The 23,873-nt window shown below is 34.9% G+C and overlaps 1 protein-coding gene across 3 annotated transcripts in view; it reads right to left on the bottom strand.

The window, feature by feature from the left end:
- Positions 1-23,873, bottom strand: part of Atac2 (Ada2a-containing complex component 2) — a 215,939-nt gene that overhangs the window by 33,737 nt on the left and 158,329 nt on the right. For all 3 annotated transcript variants that reach the window (XM_090410264.1, XM_090410261.1, XM_090410263.1), the window contains exons 11-12: positions 21,822-21,893; positions 7,011-7,123 (exon numbers count right to left, since the gene is read on the bottom strand). In XM_090410264.1, coding sequence (XP_090266390.1) covers positions 7,011-7,123; positions 21,822-21,893 — 185 coding nt within the window. The remainder of the gene's footprint in view (positions 1-7,010; positions 7,124-21,821; positions 21,894-23,873) is intronic.

Below are 23,873 nucleotides of genomic sequence, written 5' to 3'. Positions count from 1 at the left end.
GAATGAAATTTTATGAAGATGAAAAAAAAATTATTTCAATAAATTCAACTATGTCCATATAAAATATTTAACTAATGTATATAATAAAAAATGAATCATATAAAATAAATCAATATTGTTCAATGTGTGTTAAAAATTCCAACTAGAAAGCCCATAAGAGCAATATTTAATATACTAATTTGACTCTCATCATAATGATCTGCAAATATATTGCATATTATACCCATAACATGAGTATCTCCATGGACTCCACAGACTCACCACTCAAAGGCCCATACAAACCATTATTCACAAATGCCTATTTTACTTCTCATTAAACTTATTCACTACTGTTTCTAGGAAGTCATTCCACCTCATACATCACACTACAAGCAAAAAACCCAGTCTTTACAATCATAACTTCTAGGGATGATCCTTGTCATGTACTGAAATTTTTTTTTTCACATCTACCCAATAAAATTGGATTAATAATATATATTTCTATCATATCCCCTCTTTTCTGCCTACCAATCAGTTTTGTAATCTTCGATCTATCCTAATAGAGAGTATTCACATAGACTAGTCACCATTTTGATCACTTGCCTTGGATTTTCATCACTATTCCCTTATCTTTACGAAACCCAGATGTTCAAATATGTGAATAGCAGCCCAGATCTCTTCCCATCTCATCTTCCTTATCCCTCTTTTACCTTGCAGTGTCGAGGGTTTATTAATCATCGGACCTCAAGCCGTTCAATAAGGTGGTCAGCCCTAAGCCCGATGCATCCTATGTCCATAGTGTTGAGTTCTCAAGGCCAGTTTGCCTGCTTTGTGGAATGAAAAACCCCAGGATAAACCGGAGAAAAAACCCTATTGTCCACGCTCAAGACCGGGTAACTTGGCTATGGCAGAGGAAGATCCTTCAGCTCCTCATGTCACTGACAGGAATCGAACCTAGGACACTCCTTCCTCAGGCATATGGTTGCGAAGCACACAGCCACTAGGCTAACCACACACAGCCCAGATGCATCATATCAAAACCTTATAATGAAGAATAATAATAACTTCCTTATCTCCTGATTGTTAGCATGTTTCTTAAACATTTCAGTTATCCTTTGGGCTATTTTGTCCACTTCAACAATATGTCTTCTGCACTTCTTTTTCCACCAATTCCAAATCAAATCCCTGGTCTCATTAATTTCTTGGACACCAGTTCCATATATTTAATACATCAATTAATAACAATGTAACTTGATTATATCAAAATAAGTGTAATATGTTTCATGGAAATCACAACATACAGGCAAACCTCTATTTACAAACTTGCATGATAAAAACAATTCTTATTTACAAACATTGCACAGTCTAATAAATTGTGACTGCAGTTCATTTAACATACAACACAAAATCTCGTGATTGCAAAAAACATTTTATCACTAATTTTATAACACATAAATCCCAAAACAGTCAATTGCTTGCTTCAACTATATTTATGATGTTTATAACAGCTGCTGCAATTTAAAAAAACAACAGAATATTTTGATTATGTAAGAGTATGCACTTCAGGTATTTAGATCTAGATATTTTTAATATATTTTTGATAGATCTAGATAGGCATCTAGATATTTTTAATCATGTTTATCACAAGTTTGATGGATATGGTGGAGTCTAGAATGATGGTGAGTGGAGTACCTCAGAGTTTGGTACTAGGGCCACTTTCTTTAATTTGTTTTAATAATAGAATACCGTGAGTAGACATATAAATACAAAACTAATAACGGAAAAATTAACGTAGAAAGTTTATTTAATAGCATAATTTTCGCCTGTGTGTCACAGGCATCTTCAGTACATTTTAAGCTCAAATTAAACAATAACTGACAATTCCAAAAAGTGCCACCTAAGTAGCTAGTGTAAGATAACTAAAAAGGTCAATAAATTTCCTAACAAAAAAAAAAAAAAAAAAAATTATATATACAATAAAAAGTTAGGAAAGATTAGCTGATTTATAAAGTACTATCTCCCATAAAGGGGATAGACGTAAACCATCGGATCTGTTTGAGTTAGAAGAGTGAAATAAAGTTTCAAGGTATTGAATATAAGATTGGTGTTCTTCTAGCCGAACAGAGGCAGATCTTCCTGTTTGTCCGAAATAAGATAATCCACAAGAGCAAGGAATCTGGTAGATGCCTGAATGATTAAGATGTGGAAGCTTGTCCTTAGGAGAAGTGAGAAAGGTGGAGATTTTTCTGAATGGTCGAAAGGCAACAAAAATATTCAGTGGTTTTAAAACTTTTGCTATATGTTCACTAATGCCTTGTAGATAAGGGATAGGAATGCATATTATTTCTTCTATATTTGAAGAGGAAGGTATATTAAGACTACTCAAAGCTCTTTTGATGAAGGAATTCTTATATCCATTAGATAGAAAGGAAGAACAAAAGGAGTGGACCTGATGAACCAGTGTTTTAATAGTTACTGCCTTTTGACTGGGATGGTGATGAGATTCAGCATGGATATAATGGCCTGTATGAGTCTTCTTTCTATAGACTGAGAAATGTAGGATACCATCTGGTTGGCAAAGAATTAAAAGATCTAAAAAGACTAACTGCTTATTTGATTCTACTTCTAGGGTAAACTGGATCCCTGGATGAAGTGCATTTAACTTAGAGAGAAACTGTTGAAGTTCATCAGAAGAGCCATTCCATATAGCAAAAATGTCATCGACATATCTGAATCAATGAGTAGGTCTGGGAGAAATGTTGTCAAAGATACGTTGTTCAAAATGCTTCATAAAGAAGTTGGAGATAGCAGGAAAAAGAGGACTGCCCATTGCTGTTCCTTCAATTTGTTGATGCAACTTATTTTTAAAGGAAAAATAACCAGAATATATTACAAAATCAAATAATTTTACAATGTCTGAAGGAAATTCTTGTTGCAGTAATTCAATGCTTTCAGATAAAGGAACATTTGTAAATAAAGAAACAACATTGAAACTGATCATGATATCCGAAACGTCCAAATGAAGATCTGAAATTTTATTTTTGAAATCCAAAGTATTTTTTATATAAGTATCTGTTCTTCTAGTTGAAGACGTGAGTAATTTTGATAAAAATTTTGAAATTTTGTAAGTGGGACAACATATACAATCTACAACTAGCCTCAACGGAATGCCTAGTTTATGAACTTTCGGAAGACCATACAATCTAGGTGGACGACCAAAGAAGGTTTTAAGTTTTTTCTTTTGATCTTCATTCCATGTATATACATTACCTATAAGAGAATTAAGTTTCTTCAATTGACTCCCGGTAGGATCCGATGTAAGAGGCCTATAAGTTGAATAGTCGTGGAGTAATAGAGACATTTTTCTCTCATATTCCTTCCTATCTCGAATAACTACAGCCTTCCCTTTGTCAGCTCTTGTAATAATTAAATTATTGTTGTTATTCTTAAGTGATTTCAATGCTTTAAATTCAGAGTAAGAAAGATTAGGACGTGGAGGTTTGGCATTAAAAAAAACTTTCGCATATTCAAAACATAACCTGTTGGCTGTTTTTTGGGATAAGGATCGAATACCTCTGTTTATGTTATGAAAAAAATCCATCAGGGGCACCTTATTCAGCGCAATGGCGAAATCATGTCCTTAAATAATAATTTAAGGACATAATAAAGGGGTTGGTCAGTTTGCCTCAAGAACTCCTGAATCACGTGGTGCGATGCATGGTACGATATTGTGACAGCTGCATCACAGTTCAGAGTGGGCATATTCCATACTGAAATGTCTCTCCACATAGTTTTCTGTAAGCACTGTACATTAATTCCTTAACTATGTCCTTAGGAAATTTGTAACTTTTGTGAAAAAAAGTATTGCAATTTAACTGGTATGAAATTTATAACATTTTTTTTTGTATAATCTAATTTATTAGTATGCTAGCAATAAAACTTATGTCCACATTTAACTAGTCATTAAAATTTTTTCATATACAGGTAAAAATGTAGTTCCTTAGCTTTTGGATACAAGTGTATATAAAATACAGTTACACGTAATTTTCTAAACTGGGAATTGAAAGGCATTCACTACAATTTATGTACAGTCAATGTGGTGAGGCTTCAGCACTTTCATTGAATAAATATTTGTATTTATAAATACTAATATTATATAGTAATCTGGTATTGTTCCAAAAGATTCTGTGGCTCATGTCGATTGTCTCTTGAACCAATATACAAATTTATGAGATTTAATAAGCTGAATATGAGTGTTCTGTTCTGAAATAGATTTTTCAAATGATATCTGCCTATTTGACAAAATATAAGTTAGAGGAGCATGGAATTTGATAGACATCAAGTAGCAATAATGAAGAGAATATGTCTTAGAAGAAGATAGTAGCTGGCAGATTTGAGTGATTGGATTAAAGGGTGCAATAAGTACACATTTTATTAGAATCTTTGCCACATGTTTAGAAATACCTGTATATAAGGAATAGGAATGCAGTTTCCTCTTCACGTGGAGGAGATCAAGAAAAACTGTCAATGATTTTCAGGGTAGTTTTTTGGTTGATGCCATTTAGAAGGGCTGATCGATTGATAATTTCTATTCATGCAAGAGTGTTTCTTGTCAGGAACAAATTTTATGGGCTCTTGGTATGAAAGATTTAATTATCCAATTCTGCTGTGCAGAAAAATTATTATATGGAACACTGGTTTGCTGTAAACAGACTAAACAGGGAGACATCAGCTTATTGTTTAATGTGGCAATCCAAAAATTATATTGCTCCTAATGATGCTTTATCCAAAGTAAATTTTATTCCTGGGTCATCATCATCAGCAACTACACAGTGATGTTGTCTGATGCAATTCTCACCACTTTCTGTCCAATGCCAGGTGGCTCAACTCTTGCAAACTCTCTCCTTCATATCATCTAACCATTCTCTGCTGGAAAAGAAGACACATTCTAGGGTGCAATTATTAATTTTATGTACAAAAGATTGTAATTCGTTATGTCCATTATGGGATACTAAGGCAATTGATGTGAAGTCATTAGCCTCTATATACCAGTAGCCCAGTTGTGAGGTTACTTCAAGTGCAAACTTTGTTTGCTTACACTTGGATAAAGATGAAACCAAGAATATAATTTCTCGGCAACCAAGTAAAAAAACTTTCAACCTCTAGTATGTTAGTATTCACCACCCAAACAACCACATGGATAAAATATATGCTCCATATCCATATTATTTCTATAATATCCAAAAGTCATGTTGACTTCAATAGACATTTCACATCCATGTAATTATGAATGTATATACATCAAGGTCGGTAAGGTGGCTAATACTGCATGTAGCTAAGGGTTAAACAATCATCAGAAACCCTGTTCTAGATATGGAACTTTTTCAAGACACTTCGGACATCCAATAAGCAGTGGAAGTGGTAGGAGGAATCACATTGAGCAATGAGATTCATCTACCACCTGAAGATATAGGAGGTAGGTTCTAAAACTTTCCGGCCTGATATACAAAATTCGTGCCAATTTTAAAACGGCATGCGTGACAGATAGCATCGTCTATGGGGAGCTTAGTGTACCAGTTTCAACTCTCTACCTGCATCATTCAATTGGAGGCACTCATTTGACTAACATGTGGCATGCTAAGTGGCTGTGATGTTACAAATTGAGTACTGCACTGTGATAAAGTTTTTCACCAAAGAAGGGCTATCTCCAAGTGCTATCAAACAGTGATTGGATGGTGTTTATGGGGAAATTTCTCCTTCATATTCCAACATGAAAGAATGGGCTAAACAGTTTTTCCTAGGAAGAGAGCATCGAAGATGATCCTCGCGATGGTCGGCCTGTGGAAGTGATGACTAAGGAAAATGTCTCTTGTTGAGGAGGAACTGCTCAACAACAGATGGCTGAAGCTCAAAGAAATCTAAGCAGGGTTCAGGCTTTCTATAACAACCATCTTTCACATCATTCACGAGAAGAGAAGCTTCACACGATAAAGGTCAGTGCAAGGTGGGTGCTCCAAGTTCTCTCTTATTCCAGCACTTCTCTCTGATTTTAAGGGAATCAGAGATAAGTGCTGGAATCCACTGTCACCAGAGATGAAACCATGGTCCTTCATTATGACCCTCTTTCCAAAAGGGAATCCATAGAGTGGTGCAAACCAGGCAAAGCACTGCCGAGGAAACCCAAGATCACTCAGTCCACCAAGACAATCATGGCAAAATCTTTTGAGATTGCTGAGATATTCTGCATTCACGGTGGTATTCCTTTCCTTGAAGTGAATCAAGAGAATTCCCACAAACTGTATGATGCGATAAAGAAGAGATGAGGAATGCTGAGTCATAGTGTTCGCCTGCTTCACAACAATGCTCCAGTCCATACAGCTATTGCTGCAAAGCGAAGGACTGTGGCTTCCAGGAGATTGAACACCCAGCCTACAGCCCAGTTCTAGCACCCAGTGACAATTACCTCTTCTCGAAGTTGAAGAAAGACCTTCTAGGAAGAAAATTTGCAGAATGAGGTGAAAGATGAAGTTTTAGGCCATTTTGCAGACAAAAAGTACAGACTATTTTTTCAAGGGCATAGAAATGTTAATTCAAAAATGTGAAAAGTGTGTTGAAGTAAAGGGACTTATGTTGAAAAGTGACACAGTTGTTTTCTTTCTATCACATCTAAAAGTTAGTCAGGCCGGTAATTATGGAACCATCCTCATACATAAATCATTCATGCCCACAGTGGTACTTGAAACCATGGCCTGTTGGTTGGAGAATGGATATTCTAACCATCCTCTATCGGCGACATGGTAAATTACTATAATTCTAAAACCGATATCCAAGTATGGATGAGCACAGCAAATATGATGTAGTGTTATAAACTGTCAAAACTGACACAAACCAATAAAACCAAATCAAAGCCACTATAAAACAAAACTTTGACAGAATGGTGATATCTTAATAATGCCAGAATCTCATAATATCGGTACATTTCAGGAAAAATTATACGTTTATTTACAAGACACAGGAATTATTAAACCAACCTGGTTGTATAGGGGCTTATTATGCACTCTTTCTGTTCATCTTCTAATCCCATAAGACGAGTGACAAAACTAGTATGATGACAAAAGTTTCTCCCAATGGAATGATGATCAACCTGAAAAAATATACACAACGTATGTATGATTAGGAATTTTCTATACATCATGAACTCATAATACTTGATAATACTCATAGAACTCATAATAGTTGAGTCATGATATCACTGTCATAAGATGATGCAATCACTAGTATAAAGTGAAGTCTCATAGGATGAGCAAGTGTTTGTGTGACTTCCTGGGCTACGCTCCCATTTACTCCTGCATCGTAAGTACTACAAAGTGATCCCTGCATGTATATCCAGCAGTAGTGATGCCTCGTACTTGTGTTAATTGCGCAAATAACTTTTGTTACATTTACAGGGAAGTAACGTTTGCAAGCCAGAAAAAGGCCATCACTCCGTTAGTAAAGAAGGCATATCAGCTTTATCAAGGACCAGGACAAGGCCCAGGCTTTGTCCTGGTCCCCGATATCCACATATATGCTGGGGTGTATGCTATCCTCCGAAATGACTGAAAGGCAGTAAAGTGTTGATGCCATTTGCTGCTCCTATGGTTTGGAGATAGCCAAGCAATCATGCAAATGACACTGCTACTTCTGCATGGTACCAACTGTTTTGGAAGGCTTCATGAGGAAAAAGAAGTGGACAATAGCATATCCAAATATACCATCTGCTCTCCGAACAGTTCTGCACAGCAAAGGACTTCATGTTCCCAAACCTCTGAAAGAATTTTCCATTGATTCAGAGAATGATGTGGATGGAGGGGAATTGATGTCGGGTTCTCTTGAGCCTTCGACATATGATGATCCATATATCAGCCAAAGTGCATCATCTACACCAGTGCTTCCCAAACTTATGGATGTAAAGGTCCCCTTGGAAAAATTAAAATATTTCCAGGCCCCATTGAAAAAAAAAAATCATAATACAAACATATTATTATAATATTTATTGTATTTATATTCAATACAAAACATACATAGCGAATATTACAAAAATCAAATGCAAATATGACATTTTTAGCATCTTACATACACATTTGACATGGCACACACTTAGTCTTAAAACATTTTAAATTTGTTTTCATTATTTCATGGTCCCCTTCACAAAACTAACAGCCCCCAAGGAGGCCACCAGCCCACAGTTTGGGAAGCGCTGATCTACACCACACATTCATACACAAGAAGAACTGAACAATCTTATTCGCAATCTGGAGCTATCCAAGGTCAAAGCAGAGTTACCGGGATCAAGACTTCTAATGCAATCTTCTCAAGGAAAATGTCCGAGTAACTTCACACCATGAGCAAGGACTCTGCACTCTCTGATGAGAGACTGGTCTGCAAGGAAATCTCTGAAGTCAGAGAGAGTGCAACACCCGGCAATGGCAGAAATGCACAAAATTCTGTTACCACCCCTAAATATCAAACTCGGTCTGGTAAAAAAACTTCGTAAAAGCCATGGACCGGACTGGATCAGCTTTCAAGAAGCCGGCTGATAAATTCCCTTGACTCAGTGAAGTGAAAATTAAAGAGAGTTTTTGTGGGTCCTCAAGATTTGAGAGTTCTTCACTGACAAGATGTTCAACAACATGGCACAGGGTGATGAGAAAAAAGCTTGGGACGCATTTCATCTCGTCAACTAACTTCCTTGGAAACCAGGGCAGAAAACTACAAGGAACTGGTTGAGGACTTATGTCTGTATCACGAACTTGGCTACAATATGTCCTTAAAAACACACTTGCTCCATTCTCACTTGGATTTCTTCCCCCACAACTGCAGCATGGTTAGTGATGGGCACGTTGAACGTTTCCATCAGGAAACTGCAACGATGGAGAAACAATACTAGGGAAAGTGGTCCACTTCCATGTTGGCTGACTACCGTTGGACACTCGCTAAAGATGATCCTGAGCATCTATACAAGTGACAGGCAAAGCGATGCCGAATGGAGAAGTGGACATTTACCAGTATATGTGATAAGTATGTATTACTCTATTATATATTAGAAACTATTTTGGATCTCTCAGAAACTAGAACCAATTTTGTATTTTCATTGTCATATTCATGTTCAGCACCTTGAAATCTATAAGAAATAAATTAACAAATCTGAGTGGCATGATTTTTTAAAATTCTGTTGTCCAGTGTTATAAACACAAGAATACCATCATCTAGAGGTTTATAAGAACCAATTATTACAACTGATTAGAAGGGAAAAGTGGGAGCAAAGTTGTCCATAGGCTTGATGAAATTTTGTTGTGGAGACAGGACCAATAAAAGGCAATGTAACCTTAATGAATGCCAACATTTCAGAATATATATATCATCATCAAATTCCTGATATATACCCTCTCAAGGGGTGTATACAGGAAGGATATGATAGTGCTACATGAAAAAATTACATCACTACCAACTTCCTATCTACAATTTTCCTCCAAATCAGTCTGTTACTGTCAACACTCCAACATTATCAGATCTTATATTTCTATCTCCTATCTTCAATCTTCAGATCTTATATTTCCGGGGTGCTTCAGAGTCAAAGCTGTATAACTGAGAGGAGACCTCCACATAGCCTTTAAAGGAATGCGGAGAACCGACCAGGGCTTCTGACCTAGCGTCCAATCCTCACCTTCTCGTGGTGCACCCTGTTGGGTATCTACTTGGATAGTGAACGAATGAGGATGAACTGGCAATTTGGGATTTAGCCGACCAAATTGTATTCTTATTGGTTAAACCAAAATAAAAAATGATGGTACAACATAACAAAATTTCATGCTGGTGGGGCTTCGCCCGGTTAAACAAGGCCCCCCGTTGTTTTCGCCAGGGAACCAGGGCAAACAGCAAAAAGTCAGCTACTGGAACAAATCTGAAAACACACCCCAGCTCAACATCACCAGAGTTAAAGATCGGTACTATCAACATAAGAAGCCTGAATGGCAAAGAAAGGGAGCTAGCTGAGGAATTAGATAAGTACCAGATCAACATAATAGGGGTGACTGAAACAAAAAAGACAAAAACTGGTGAGATCTTTCTGAGCAATAAATACAAAATGTTATATTCAGGCAATGACAATCAAGGAAAAGAAGGAGTAGTCATAGTATTCAACATAAAATACGAGGCTCATCTTCTTGAATGGCAGGCAGTGTCAAGTAGAGTGATTTGGGCAAATATCAGAATGGGGAACTGGACAATGAGACTTATTTGTGTCTATGGTCTCACAGAAGGTTCTACTAAGGTAGAAGTGGAGGAATTTTTTGAGGCTTTTGAGAAAGCAACTGCCACAATGAAAAAGGAAAAGTTGGTCCTTGTTGGGGATCTAAATACTAGAGTAGGAAATGATTGTGAGACATACAAAAATATTTTGAGAAAATTTGGAGAAAAGAGCAAAGCTAATAATAATGGCGAATATCTGTTGGATTTCTGCTCAGGACATGGACTGGTTATTACTAACACCATGTTCCAACATAAAAATGTGCACAAATTCACATGGAGAGAAGAGGCAAGGAATAAGAAAAGTCTCATTGACTACATCATTGTTGATAACAATATCATCATGCTGGTTGAAGATACAAGAATGTACAGAGGATTTGAAATTGGAAGTGATTATTACTTAGTACTAAGCAAGATTACAATGTAAATCACATTAAAAAGAAAAGAATATAAGAAAGTTTTAAAAAGAATTAAAGTTGAGCAGCTTTTAGAAGTAAACTGTAAACTCGATTATACAAATATTATTGAAGAAAATTCAAAGCAGTTTACAAACAAGAACCGAACTGGGAGTGTCAGTGGCAAACTCTGAAGAAGACATTGACTGATTCAGCTAGATAAGTATGTGGTGAAGTTGTCTGCTAGGGACACAAGAAGTTAAAGAAACAGTCCTGGAAAAGAAGAAAGCATACCCAAAAATTCCTAGAAAATAAGTCAGAAGATGCCCTAAAAGAATACAGAGAAAAATGTAAGAGATCTAAGATATGTGTAAAAGTTGTTAAACAAGTCATGGGAAGACTTGGGTAAGAATATAGAAAAAAAATATCAGAAGGTGGCAAAATGTTATGGAGGCTATTGAAAGTACAGTAAAAGGAATCAAAGATGATAAAGATGACATGAAAACTGAAGATAAGGATATCCTAGATGTCTGGAGTAATTACTTTTAAAGACTGTTAAACAAACCAAGCAGTGACAGAACCAAACTAGAAAATTTTCAAGAGGAATGCAAAGATGATTACATATCAATACTTGAGGTAGAAAAAGCTGCCAAACTCTTGAAATATGGAAAGGAAACTGGAGTAGATGATATTCGACCAGGAATGCTTACGTATGGAGACATAACAGTTTTGCAGTGGTGGCACTGCATAATTTCAGAGGGTCTGTCAGAAGGTCGGATTCCAAACGATTGGAGAAGGGCTCTTATAGTACCCATCTATAAAAAAGGGAATAAAACTGAATGTGAAAATTACAGAGGAATTTCTCTATTAAGTGTTCCAGCTAAGATAAGCATACTTGAAAAAACGGTAAGAAAGATTGTAGAAGAGAAACCTGGCAAACAACAAGCTGGTTTCAAGCAAAATAGAGGGTATCAAGATCAGATTTTCACTTTAAGACAAATAGTTGAGAAAATGTGAGAATGTGACAAGGATCTGTATTTAAATGTTGCATATCTGGAAAAGTCATACAAGGTGCCCAGAGAAGAGCTTTTCAAAACACTACAATTATATGGAGTGAATGGAACATTATGCAGAGCAATACGTAGTCTATATTTAAGTTGCCAGTGAACAGTCAGAACTGAATGAAATATGGGAAGATAGTTTGATGTGAAATCAGGAGAAAGACAAAGATGCACATTATCTCCACTCTTATTCATCATTTATATCGATCACATTATGAAAGAAAATGACATTAGACCTGATATTAGAATGGGAGATGTCGAACTAAGCTCTTTACTTTATGCTGATGATGTAGTCCTAAACACATCTAGTGCAAGTCTACAGTATTCTCTAACTAAATTGAATCACAGGTGTAACACATTTGGCATGAGAATCAGCAATAACAAGACGAAAACTATGAAAATAGGCACGAGTATAGAAAACTTCAGCAGCATTCTGAATGGAGATCCTATAGAACAAGTAAAATATTTCAGCTATTTAGGCACAGTTTTTAGTGAAGATGCAGGTTAAATTTCGAAATAGACAACAGAATAAGCAAAGCTGGTGTGGTGGGTAGCCAGCTGAATAAATTTATATGGAGTAGGAGAGAAATTAGCCAATACACTACACTAGCAGTATACAAGACAGTGTTCAAGCCAGTTTCATGTTATGGATCTGAGAATTGGATTAGAAATAAAGCACTTGATCAAAGCCTAGAGACCATAGATATGAGGGTTATCAGAAAAACTGGTAAGGCATTAATGGCAGAATCATAATAAAAATAAAGATATTAGAAAGGAACTTGACATTGTTAGCATTCAAGAATGTGCCAGCAGAGCTAATATAAGGTGGTATGCAACTTAAATAGAATGGGTGAGGAAAAGTTAGCAAAACAGGCGTTTGATGGAAAGATGGAAAAAAGAGACCCAGAAGAAGACCAAGGGCTAGGTGGATTGATTTAGCCAGAAGTGGCTTAGAAGCAAGAAATGTTAGATATGACAATATTGGAGTGTTGACAAGCAATAAACTAATTTGGAGGAAATTTTGGAAAGGAGATTAATAATAATGTGAACTTAATCATGTAGTGCTATCATGAGTAGCCTGAACACCTTTTTTTTTGGGGAGGGGGGGGGGTTACATATCAGGAAATTGATGATGGTGATGGAAAAATATAGGTGAAACTTCTTGAAGATTATATCAACAGGTTGGGAAATATCCAAAATGTGTGGCATCAGATCAATGTGCTTAATTGAAATATCCCTAGGTGTAGAATTGTAAGAGTCTATTATTCACTGCAGGTGACAAACTGTATAACGATTTGATTCCATTGCAAGAAGCTCCTGATGTATGGATGAAGGGGAAAAACAAATATATATACTCTGTTACAGCAGACAACTGCTACAGTGAAACTCTAAGGACCAAAGAGAGTTTTGTTATAATGCAAAGTTTGTCTAAAGTGAATTTAGGGTAAAAATACTAACCCTGCGTCGACTCTCATAAACCAAAAGAAATCATGAGAATAAAAAAAAAAAAAAAAAAAAAAAAAATCATGACAAAGTTTATCATCATCATCATCATCATTTATGGATATAGGCCATACTGGTCTGTTTTAGTTTCATTATTCATCTAATATCCTATTTTGAGGTTTAGGATACTGTTGGGAATTCAGTTTTCTTGTTCTATCCAATTTTGTTTGTAATTTAGTTTTTCTTCTATTGATTTTATTTTTAGCTCTTTTAAAATATTGTCTTTCCTAATAATGCGTATTATGGCAGTTCTTCTCATGTATTGCACTTCACTCGTTCTTATTCTTTATCTATCTTGTTTGTTTATTGCCCAAATTTTGCTGCTATATAATAATCTAGATACTGCTAAAGTATTGTATATTTTCAAGCGCGTTTGTTTTTGTACAGTATTTGAATCGAGCATTCTATTTATAAGGCTTATAATCAGTTAAAATTTTGAAGTTTTTAATTTTCTTATTTTCTTCTTCATATGATATTTCATATCCAAGATAACTGAAAGTATTTATCTATTCTATTTTTTTTTATTAACTAATTTACTTCTAAATGGAGTTCACAAAATGCCGTTGATTTAGTTTTACCTATATGTATTTTCATTCCAAACTGTTGTACTATCATCATCATCAAATTCCTGACAGGTATTTTGACAGGTATCATATCCCGTACCCTCAAGGGGGATGTACTTGATATGATAGTACTACATGAAAAATTTACATCATTACTAACTTCCTATCTACAATTTTCCTTCAAATCAGTCTGTTACTTGTCAAGACTTTAACATTATCAGATATTATATTTCTATCGTCTAAGGCACTTTGTACTGTATCAATCCACCGATATCGTGGTCTTCCTCAGGGTCGTTTTCCTGCCAACCTGGCAGAGAACACCTGTTTTGCAAATCTTTCCTTGCCCATTCTGTTTAAGTGACCATACCACCTGAGATTAGCTCTGCTAATGCATTCCTGGATGCTGACAATGTCAAGTTCTTTCCTAATATCGTCATTTTTATATGATTTTGCCATTGATGCCATCTGTTCAATTTACTATCTTCACTAAAAATCGTGCCTAAATAGCTGAAATGTTTTACTTGTTCCACAGGTTCACAACGCAGTTGACATTTTCAACGATTCTACCTATTTTCAATGTCTTTGTCTTTTTATTGCTGACCTTCATACCATATCTATTACGACAGTTATTCAATTTAGCCAAGGAATCTTGCAAACTTGTAGCAGATTTATTTAGAAGTATAACATCGTCTGCATAAAGCAAAGAGCTGACATTAACATCTCCAATTTTGATATCATGTTTAATACCACTTTCCTTCATAATGTGATCCGTATAGATAATGAATAACAGAGGGAATAATGTACTATGAGAGCTCTACTCCAATCATCAGGAATTCGCCCCTCTGTCTAGGCCTTTTGAACTATGCAGTGCAGCCACTGTAAGACTTGTATACCACCATACTTCAGCATTTCTGGTCGAATGTCATCTATTCCTTCTGCCGTTTCACATTTCAAGCCTTTCATGGATTTTTCTACTTCAAGTATGGATATGTATTCCTAACTATGTTGTTGAATGTTTATTACCACTGTTATCACTGCTTGTTTCATTTAGCAATTTTTCGAAGTAGTTACTCCATACTTCAAGGATATCTTTTTCTCCAGTTTTCATGTTCACCTTTATCATCTCTAACTCCTTTTACAGCACTCTTTCTTCCATTTCTAATCTTCTTCAACAACCTCCAGAATATTTTGCTATATTCTTACCAAAGTCCTCCTATGACTTTTGTTTAGCTAGTTTTACACAGTGCTTAGCTTTCTTACATATGTCTCTGTATTCTCTAAGAGCACAAGCTGACTTATTTGCCACGAACTTTTGATATGCTTTCTTCTTTTCCTTCACTGCCTCTTTAACTTCCAGTGTCCACCATGGAGTTCTGATTTTTCTATCCTTGCAGACTACCTCCCCACATGCCTCTGGCTGAATCAATCAAGGTTTTCTTCAAGGCTTGCAAATGAATCTCCAAGGTTTGGTTCCTGTTCTCAAACTCTTTCATTTTTTTTCCCAATAAGCTTTGTGTATTTTAGTCTACAGTTCACATCTGAGAGCCGCTCAACTTTTATTTTCACTTGAAAACTTTCTTATATGTTATTCTTTTCAATATGAAATTCAGTTTTATCCTGCTCAAGACTAAAAAGTGATCACTTCCAATTTCAAATACTTTGTACACTCTGGTGTCCTGCACCAGGGAGAAAACATCACTATCAACAATAACAAAGTCAATGAGACTTTGTTATTGAGACTTATTCCTTGCCTCTTCTCTCCATGTGAATTTGTGCACATTTGTATGTTGGAACATGGTGTTAGTAATAACCAGTTCATGTCCTGAGCACAAATCCAAGTCATTATTAGCTTTGCTCTTTTCTCCAAATTTTTCCAAAATATTTTTGTATGTCTGACAATCATATCATTCTCTGCTATTTAGATCCCCAACAAGGACCAACTTTTCCTTTTTCATTGTGTCAGTTGCTTTTTCTAAAGCCTCAAAAAATTCTGCCACTTCTACCTTAGTAGAACCTTCTGTTGGACCATAGGGCACAAATAAGTCTCATTGTCCAATTCCCCATTCTGATATTTGCCCACATCACTCTACTTGAGACTGCCTTCCATTCAAGAAGATTAGCCTCGTATTTTGTGTTGAATACTATGGCTACCCCTTCTTTTCTTTGATTGTCATTGCCTGAATATAACATTTTGTGTTTATTGCTCAGAAAGATCTCACCAGTTTTTGTCTTTTTTGTTTCAGTCACCCCTATTATGTCGATCTGGTACTTATATTCCTCAGTAGCTCCATTTCTTTGCCATTCAGGTTTCTTACATTGATAGTACCGATCTTTAGCTCTGGTGATGTTGAGTTGGGGTGTGCCTTCAGATTTGTTCCAGTAGCTGACTTTTCGCTGTTTGCCCTGGTTCCTTGACAAAAACAACGGGTGCCTTGTGTAACCGGGCGCCGCCCCAGCCAGCATGAAATTTTGTTATGTTGTACCATCATTTTGTATACTAGTTTAAGCCAATAAGAATACAATTTGGTCGGCTAAATCCCAAATTGCCAGCCCATCCTTGTTCGTTCAGTAACTGGGTAGATACCCAACGGGTGCACCATGAGAAGGTGATGATTGGATAATAGGTCAGAAGACCTGGTCGGTTCTCCACATTCCTTTAAAGCTATGTGGAGGTCTCCTCTCAGTTATACAGCTTTGACCCTTAAGCACCCCATTGTTGTACTATTAATGTTTAAATTATATATTGCTCTTTGTAAATTGTCTTCGTCATCTGATATTAATACCTGATCATCTGCAAATACTAGCATATTTATTTTGTTATTCCAGGAAATTTCTATACCTTGATTGTTTGAGGTGCTCCACTGTATTAATATTTCATTAATATTAAAGTGTTGAAGGCAGAGGGAATCCCTGTCTTACTCCTTGATTAATAGATTGTTTTTCAGATATTTTTTCATTTATTTATATATATATATTCAATATTGCATGTGGTAAAATATTAGGTATATTTATTCTTTGTAATATATCAAACAGTATATATCTTTTTACTTTTTCAAATGCATTTTCATTTTCTATAAACAAAAGATGAGTTTCGAAATTAAATTCTCCTCTTTTCTCTATAATTAATTTTAAATAAAAAGCTGCATCCATTGTAGAGATTCCTTTTCTAAATCTATTTTGACATTCTAATATTTTTTCACTGTATATTTTCAATTTTTCATTAAGTATTCTACTATATATTTTCTAGCATAAATTCAATAAACTAATACCTCTGTAATAAGTAGGTTTTCTTTTATCTCCTTTTTTAAATACAGCAATCCCTCGATTAATACGTCTTTTTTTTTCAATACCCAAATTCAATGAGTGCGCCTACATGCATCTTAAAAATAAATGTTACAGGTTTTAAAAATGTTCTACCTGTACATTTTTACGGCTAACTCTTTTAAAAAATCACTCACCAGGATGAAATAATTTAATTGCCAATTTAAAACATTTTTCAATTTTTTTTTTAATGGCATACTACACCATTTCCATGTACACTATGTTGCAAATTTGCTGCCAAAATTTATGTTGTCTGCTAAAGATAGTTGCTGATCATAACTCGTGCCTCCTCTGCAATTGTTTTCCTTACTTTTTTTTGTATTTTAAAGTATTTTCACAACCTTTCATCATGAGTAAAAGAATTAGTGAGCAAAAAAGTGGAAGTGTGAAAATTATTCGAAAAGTAATCTCATTGGAAGAAAAAACTTGAAATAATAAAGAAAACTGAACAAAATGAGTCCTGAACCAAGATCGGACAAGAACACAAAAATGGGGGACTCAACTATAAGAGCAATTTTAAGCAAAGCTGCTGAATACAAAGAGAAAGGTAAAGCTGCTTCAAGGTTCATCATGCATGCACTCAAAATCAAAGTATTATAATGATTGAATTAGAGCGATGTCTTTCTACATGGATCAAAGATTGTAACCAAAAACGGATCCAGCTAAGCACTGACCTTATTAAATCAAAAGCATTAAGTCTCTTTGCAACCTTGAAAGAAAGGGCTATCAATGATGAAAAAGAAGAATTCCACGCTAGTGCTGACTGGTTTGAGCGTTTCAAAAAGAGAAATAGCCTACATAATGTTCTAATCACAGGCGAAGCTGTAAGTGCAGATAAGGAGATGGCTGCAAATTATCCAGAGATTTTGAAGAAAATTATAGAAGGAGGAGGCTATTGCAACCAACGAATATTTAATATTGATGAAACCGGCCTTTTCTGGAAGTGAATGCCTTCCAAGACTTTTCTGGCCAAATCAGAGAAAACTCAGTCTGGTTATAAAGTCGCAAAGTTGAATGAAATTATTGCCAGCAATATGCGAGCCATTTGGAAGCACATTCTTCCATATTGTGCAAATGGTTTTAGAGGCTTTTCTAATGAATCTAAGTTAATTAAAATCTCACTCTGAGAAATTCAGTGATTCCGACCTGTCAGTGATTAAATTTTCTTAGGAAATTTAATCACTGACAAGCTCAAAGAGATTTCACAGATTTGAAAGCATTTTTCATACAATCAAAGTTTTTAAGCAGCAATGCTTAGAAGCTTAGACCCTGATGAAGAGAGAGAGAAGCAGTAAAATTTGCAGAAGTAGTAGAAGAGGCAACAGGACCATACCGTTAGTTGTATGAAAAAAGAAACAGAATGCCTGCCAAACTACATTAGCTCAATTCTTTGTTAAAAAGTTGAATAATAAATTTATATTCAGAATATGTTTTATTGCCTTTCAGCTTCATGGTTTCCCTTTAACTAGGCCTTGAGATATATCCTAATTCTTTTATAAAAAAAAATTATGGATCAAAAAAGAAATTTGAGGAACAAATTACACTTTTTCCCATATTTTATTATATCCAATTAGTGCATTTTTGATTAAAGAACACATTAGGTGCATTAATCAAGGGATTGCTGTATAGGTATTACTATACTTGTATTCTATTGGTACTGGTCCATTTGTATATATTTTATTTAAAAAATTTAATAATCTGCAATGAAATTTTTTTTCAGCAAATTTATACAGTTTGAAGTTTATCCCATCTTCTGCTGATTTACCATTCTTTAAAGAATTACAGGACAACTTATACTTAAGTTGTCCTGTAATTCTTTTATTTGTTATTATATCATTTAGAGCATTTTGTAAGTTTTTGGTGTAATTTTTTTTTGTTAGTATTACCTGTCCGAAGATCTCTAAAGTAATCCAAGAATTCATTGAAATTTATTTCATAATTTATATAAGCACATGAATGCATTTATATCTGCATTCATGTGCTTTAGTATTTAATATGCATTGGGTCTTATTTTGTATACATCATTACACACATCTCACCAAGATAACAAAAGAAATTAGGAAACAGAACAAAGGAAATAGATGGAAATCACACTTTGATAACAGTGCAAAAAGATTGGTGACATGAAAAACTTCTTCATGTTATTTTGCGCAAAATAACATGAAGTAAAAATTAAAACAATAATAGGAATCAAAGGAAAGAGCAAGAAGAATATGAATTATAAAAATGAAAATAAAATTAAAGTTTAAATTCCAAAATGTTGCATTCACTTAAATTAGTGTCTCTTACCTGAAATCTTCACAATAAACTAAGGTGTGGTCTGTACCATTAAAATGAAAAATAACTTCAAAACTTTAGTGGCCAGTCAACTTGGTCACTTCTGATTATGAAGAGGAGGGGAACAGAAATGATGAACATTGGTCATCCCACATTAGTTAGCCTCAGGGGAGGGGGATGGGCAGATGTGAATGCCAGCTTTCTGATCAGAGAGAGATCCAATGATGTACAGTTGGCATAAATTGATACTGTTCTCTCAGAGCTGTAAATTCAAGAAATACTGCACAATATACAGTACTGTATTTCATTAATTTGAAGTTTAAGTTATGAAATTTGTTTGCATAGTAACTCACTTTGTGTTTGAAACATTATCAATAAGACATTCTAAATTTCTGACAAATTTTCAATTATAATCATAAAACCAAAATTTTTACAGTCTGCACATATTTACAGTAGTCCCTTATGTAATATAACATAATGCAACCTTCAGAAATTTAAACATTAATTATAGATTTTTATGATTTCATGCTCTTCTAGTTCTTGCTATTTTGTACTTTCTTGTGTTGTCGTTTCATGTGCTTCAAGTATAGCTCTCTGTCCTCGATGTGCGATAAGAATCATTTCCTTTTTTTGATTCCCACAGTTTTCCTTTGTTATATTTTCCTTTATCTCCTAATTGTGGCATCATGTGATAGAAAATTCATTTCACTGTAGCAAAAGTTTTCAACTTTTACCGTTTGTAATAGAACTTAAAATAGCACTAGCTCTGTGGGACTTTTCTGTAGTTCGTTATAGTGCATCATTTCATTATAGTAATGTTCACCATAGTGCACAGCGGGCACTATAGTGAATAGTGCGCACTGTGCACGCATGATATGTGAAGAACTTTGATGAATGTATCTGCCAGTGAAGACAGATTTCCAATATATGCTGGTTGATGAGGCAACACAGGCTATACATATAAGTAGGATGTCCAAGAAGGGTTAACTCTTAGACCTCTCCTTTTCCCCAGGTGAAATGAATATGCAAATGCAGACTGTTCATTTGATGTGGAAAAGTGGTTAGTTCATTTCCAGAATGAGGCCAAATTGCAAATACATTATCTATATAGCAGACTCAGAAAGTGAGTTGAGGATTAATGGGAAAGAAAAAAAAATCTTCTAGACTGGGGAGTTCCCAAACCTTTTTTTTGACATCACACCTCCCTTAAAAATCCAGACACTAAAATGAACACAAATGAACTATGAAACAAAAATAATTATTTATCCTAAGCATAAAATAATTATATAAAACCATGTTACTCACTTGGAACTAGTATTCTGGGAAAGATGGATTTACAACTAAAAGGTTCTTCACATTTCCCCTGGGCTCTGTCTGTACCTCTCTAAGGGAGGTACAATTCACAATTTGGGAAACCCTGCTCTAAATGAATTAAATAATAATTAGTCAAGGATTGGGACAGAGTGCCTCCTCTCCAGATGGTTGTATCCTCAATATGTTCAGAGATATTATTTTTCTATCTAAATATCCTGATTGTACTACAAATTTAAGTATCTTCACAACATCCAGAGGGGAATTTCTACAGGCATATCCTAAGTATATGATATATTGGGTTCCAGATCTTGTGTGACGAATTCTTCATATAGCAAATCATTGCACCCCCCCACCACTTCAATAGCAGTTCCATGCAATGGCTTAATAACATTTTTAAGCAGGTGTATACAGAATGTGTATAACTGACATAAATAAAGCATTTATGTCAGGATTTGTCAATTATGTAAAAGAAAATTGTTAATAATTTTTGCGAAGATTTGAAACAAAAAAAAAGTTGGAGATATTGAATGAATGGCTTCTTTTATGTGTCTATTTCTCTATAACAGACATGCTGGTCTAAAATATGCCTCATCACTAAATTTAACGATTTTAATCTTAGTATTTAACATAATGGTTTATAAGTCTTCTTTTCACTGGAAGCAACAATTCCCTTACTCTGATTTTTATCTGCCATTAATAACAACAATAAAATAAAATAATAATTACAGAAAGTTTATAATTCACAGCAAAACACTGAAACACAGAGAGATGCAGCAAGCAACAATGTTGTAAACAAATAGAGGTCAACAAAAACTGCATTGGTTGATTCGTGGCAGTGCCATATCATTAAATCATATAAGCAGATGTGGTGTCATATGAATGGCCAGTGGTCATAATTCAAAAACTGTTGTATGAGCAAAGAATCATAAAGTAAAATGTTTTATTGTATATGGAAGCCAAATAGTGACAGCCAAAGGGATGTTAATAAACAGAGAGAGAAATTGGCAGAGCTGACTAAAATATCAAAGTCTGTGAGGAAATATCTTTGAACTTTTCTATAACATTTTACAGAATGTTTTTATACATATATAAATATACACTTGTGAATGTAAGTTACATACCTGAAAACGGTCCAAAATGCGATGATCTATTCCAGTTCCCACTGGCATCACTCCACTATACTCATTTTTCTCCTGAAAGTATGTTCAAATCAAATGGACAATTCAGATATAAGCACATATATTATACATGGTATCACAAGATAATCATACGAGGGGATACCCAAAAATAACCAGAATTTGAACTTGGCACACATGCATTTTCTAGTTATGGATGATGCCACTAGGCATCGTGAGTATGCAGTTATTCGTGCCAGTATGGCAAGTGGTGTCATGCTGTGTGAACTGGATGACATCACTTGTGCATGAAATTTGTTTTTTTTTTGGATAAAACTGCAGCTAAAACCACTGTTAGTTTTCGGCAAGCCTTTAAGGACTACACTTTAGGTAAATTGCACTATGAGTGGTTTTCCCATTGCAAAAATGGGAACATGTCAGTTGAAGACCAACCACGATCTGATCGACCTTTAACAAGCAGAACTGATGAAAACACAGAAAAGGTTTGCCAGGCAATCAATGAAGATCGTCAAAAGACCATTGAACAAGTTTCTGAAGAGGCAAATATGTCATGGAGTTTGTGCCAGTGAATTTTAACAAAAGATTTGCAAATGTGTCTGTAAATTTGTGCCTCGTATGCTCACAGAGGATTAAAAAAAAAAAAAAAAAAAAAAAAAAAAAAAAAAAAAAATCGTGTGAATATTTGCCACAATTTGAGGTAGCAAGTTCTTAATGACCAGAACTTTATTTCAAAAATTGTGACCGGGTATGAGTTTTGGAGCTACAGCTATGATACAGAAACAAAACAAGCATCAAGTCAATGGAAACATGAAAATTCACCAAGATCCAAGAAGGCACATCAAGTTCGATTAAACAACAAGAAAATGTTGATTTGTTTTTTTGATGTGAATGGAACTGTGCACAAAGAATTTGTTCCTCCTGGACAGACAGTGAACCAACATTTTTATCTCAATGTTTTGAGAAAACTGTGATAGTGTGTGACGAAAATGGCCAGAAATTTGTGCAGTGGAGATTGGTTACTGTACTACGACAATGTCCCAGTCCACATGACCTCATCTGTCCAACAGTTCTTGATGAAAAACAAACATGGTAGTTGTACCCCATCCTCCTTACTTGCCTGATCCCTCTCTCTCCCTGCGACTTTTATTCTCACAAATAAAGAAACCCATGAAAGGGCAGCAATTTGTTGATGTAGAATAAAGTGAAAGAAAGTCACTGGAAGCCATAAACAACATTCCAGTTGAACAGTTCCAGAACTGTTTCCAGCAGCAGAAAAAAAACATTGGGACAGTGTGCTGACTCACATGGAAAGTGCTTTTGAAGGAGACTAGAATATGGTATTATAAACTTTAATAATTTTTTTTTAAAACAATTCTGGTTATTTTGGGGTATACTTCCCCTCGTACATATTAATGAAGCAGCTTTGAGGATTGCAAATCTATGAGACATGATTATCTAGTTTAATGTTGTAAATGTTTTATTACTTGCTTATAATTTGCTAGTTATTTTAACTAGCAACACTAGAGCAGAAGTGGAAAAGATTTAGAGAAATGGCTAAAATGAAATGTAATATGCGTATAGTACTGTAATGGTTGTAGCCGGTTAACATGAGATTCTGCAGGTGAAGTTATCTCTAAGAGAATATAATTAATTCTATTCAAAAAATAAATAAATAAAACTTATAATGCACATGACAACTTCCCATAACCTCAGTTTAGACAATAAATCACTTAGTTTGGATGATGTAGAGCCTACAAAATTCTTTAAATAGACTTAGAAGAGTCATGCCTTTTCACTTTATCATGTGTTTCATAATAAGACGTGGTCTACAAGTAATAACTTTCAGTATTAGTGGAACTGGATGTAGTTTTATAGATTCTTCTCTTTTTTTTTTCTTTCTTTTTTTTTTTAACTTCTTCAGAATGGTCAGTCTGTTAATAATAAATTTTAATTACATAAATAAGGAATTCGATGAACTCTTGGACAAGACCAAAGGTGAATACTGTCTTAAGTACATGGAAACAGGAGCCAACCTTT

The sequence above is a fragment of the Typopeltis vanoorti genome, chromosome 20 (genome assembly GCF_054136105.1).
Source record: "Typopeltis vanoorti isolate ZY-2024b chromosome 20, IOZ_Tvanoo_1.0, whole genome shotgun sequence".
NCBI lineage: Eukaryota > Metazoa > Arthropoda > Arachnida > Uropygi > Thelyphonidae > Typopeltis > Typopeltis vanoorti.
The sequence above is the reverse complement of the archived record's forward strand: the minus strand, read 5'-3'. Positions and strand labels throughout refer to the sequence as shown.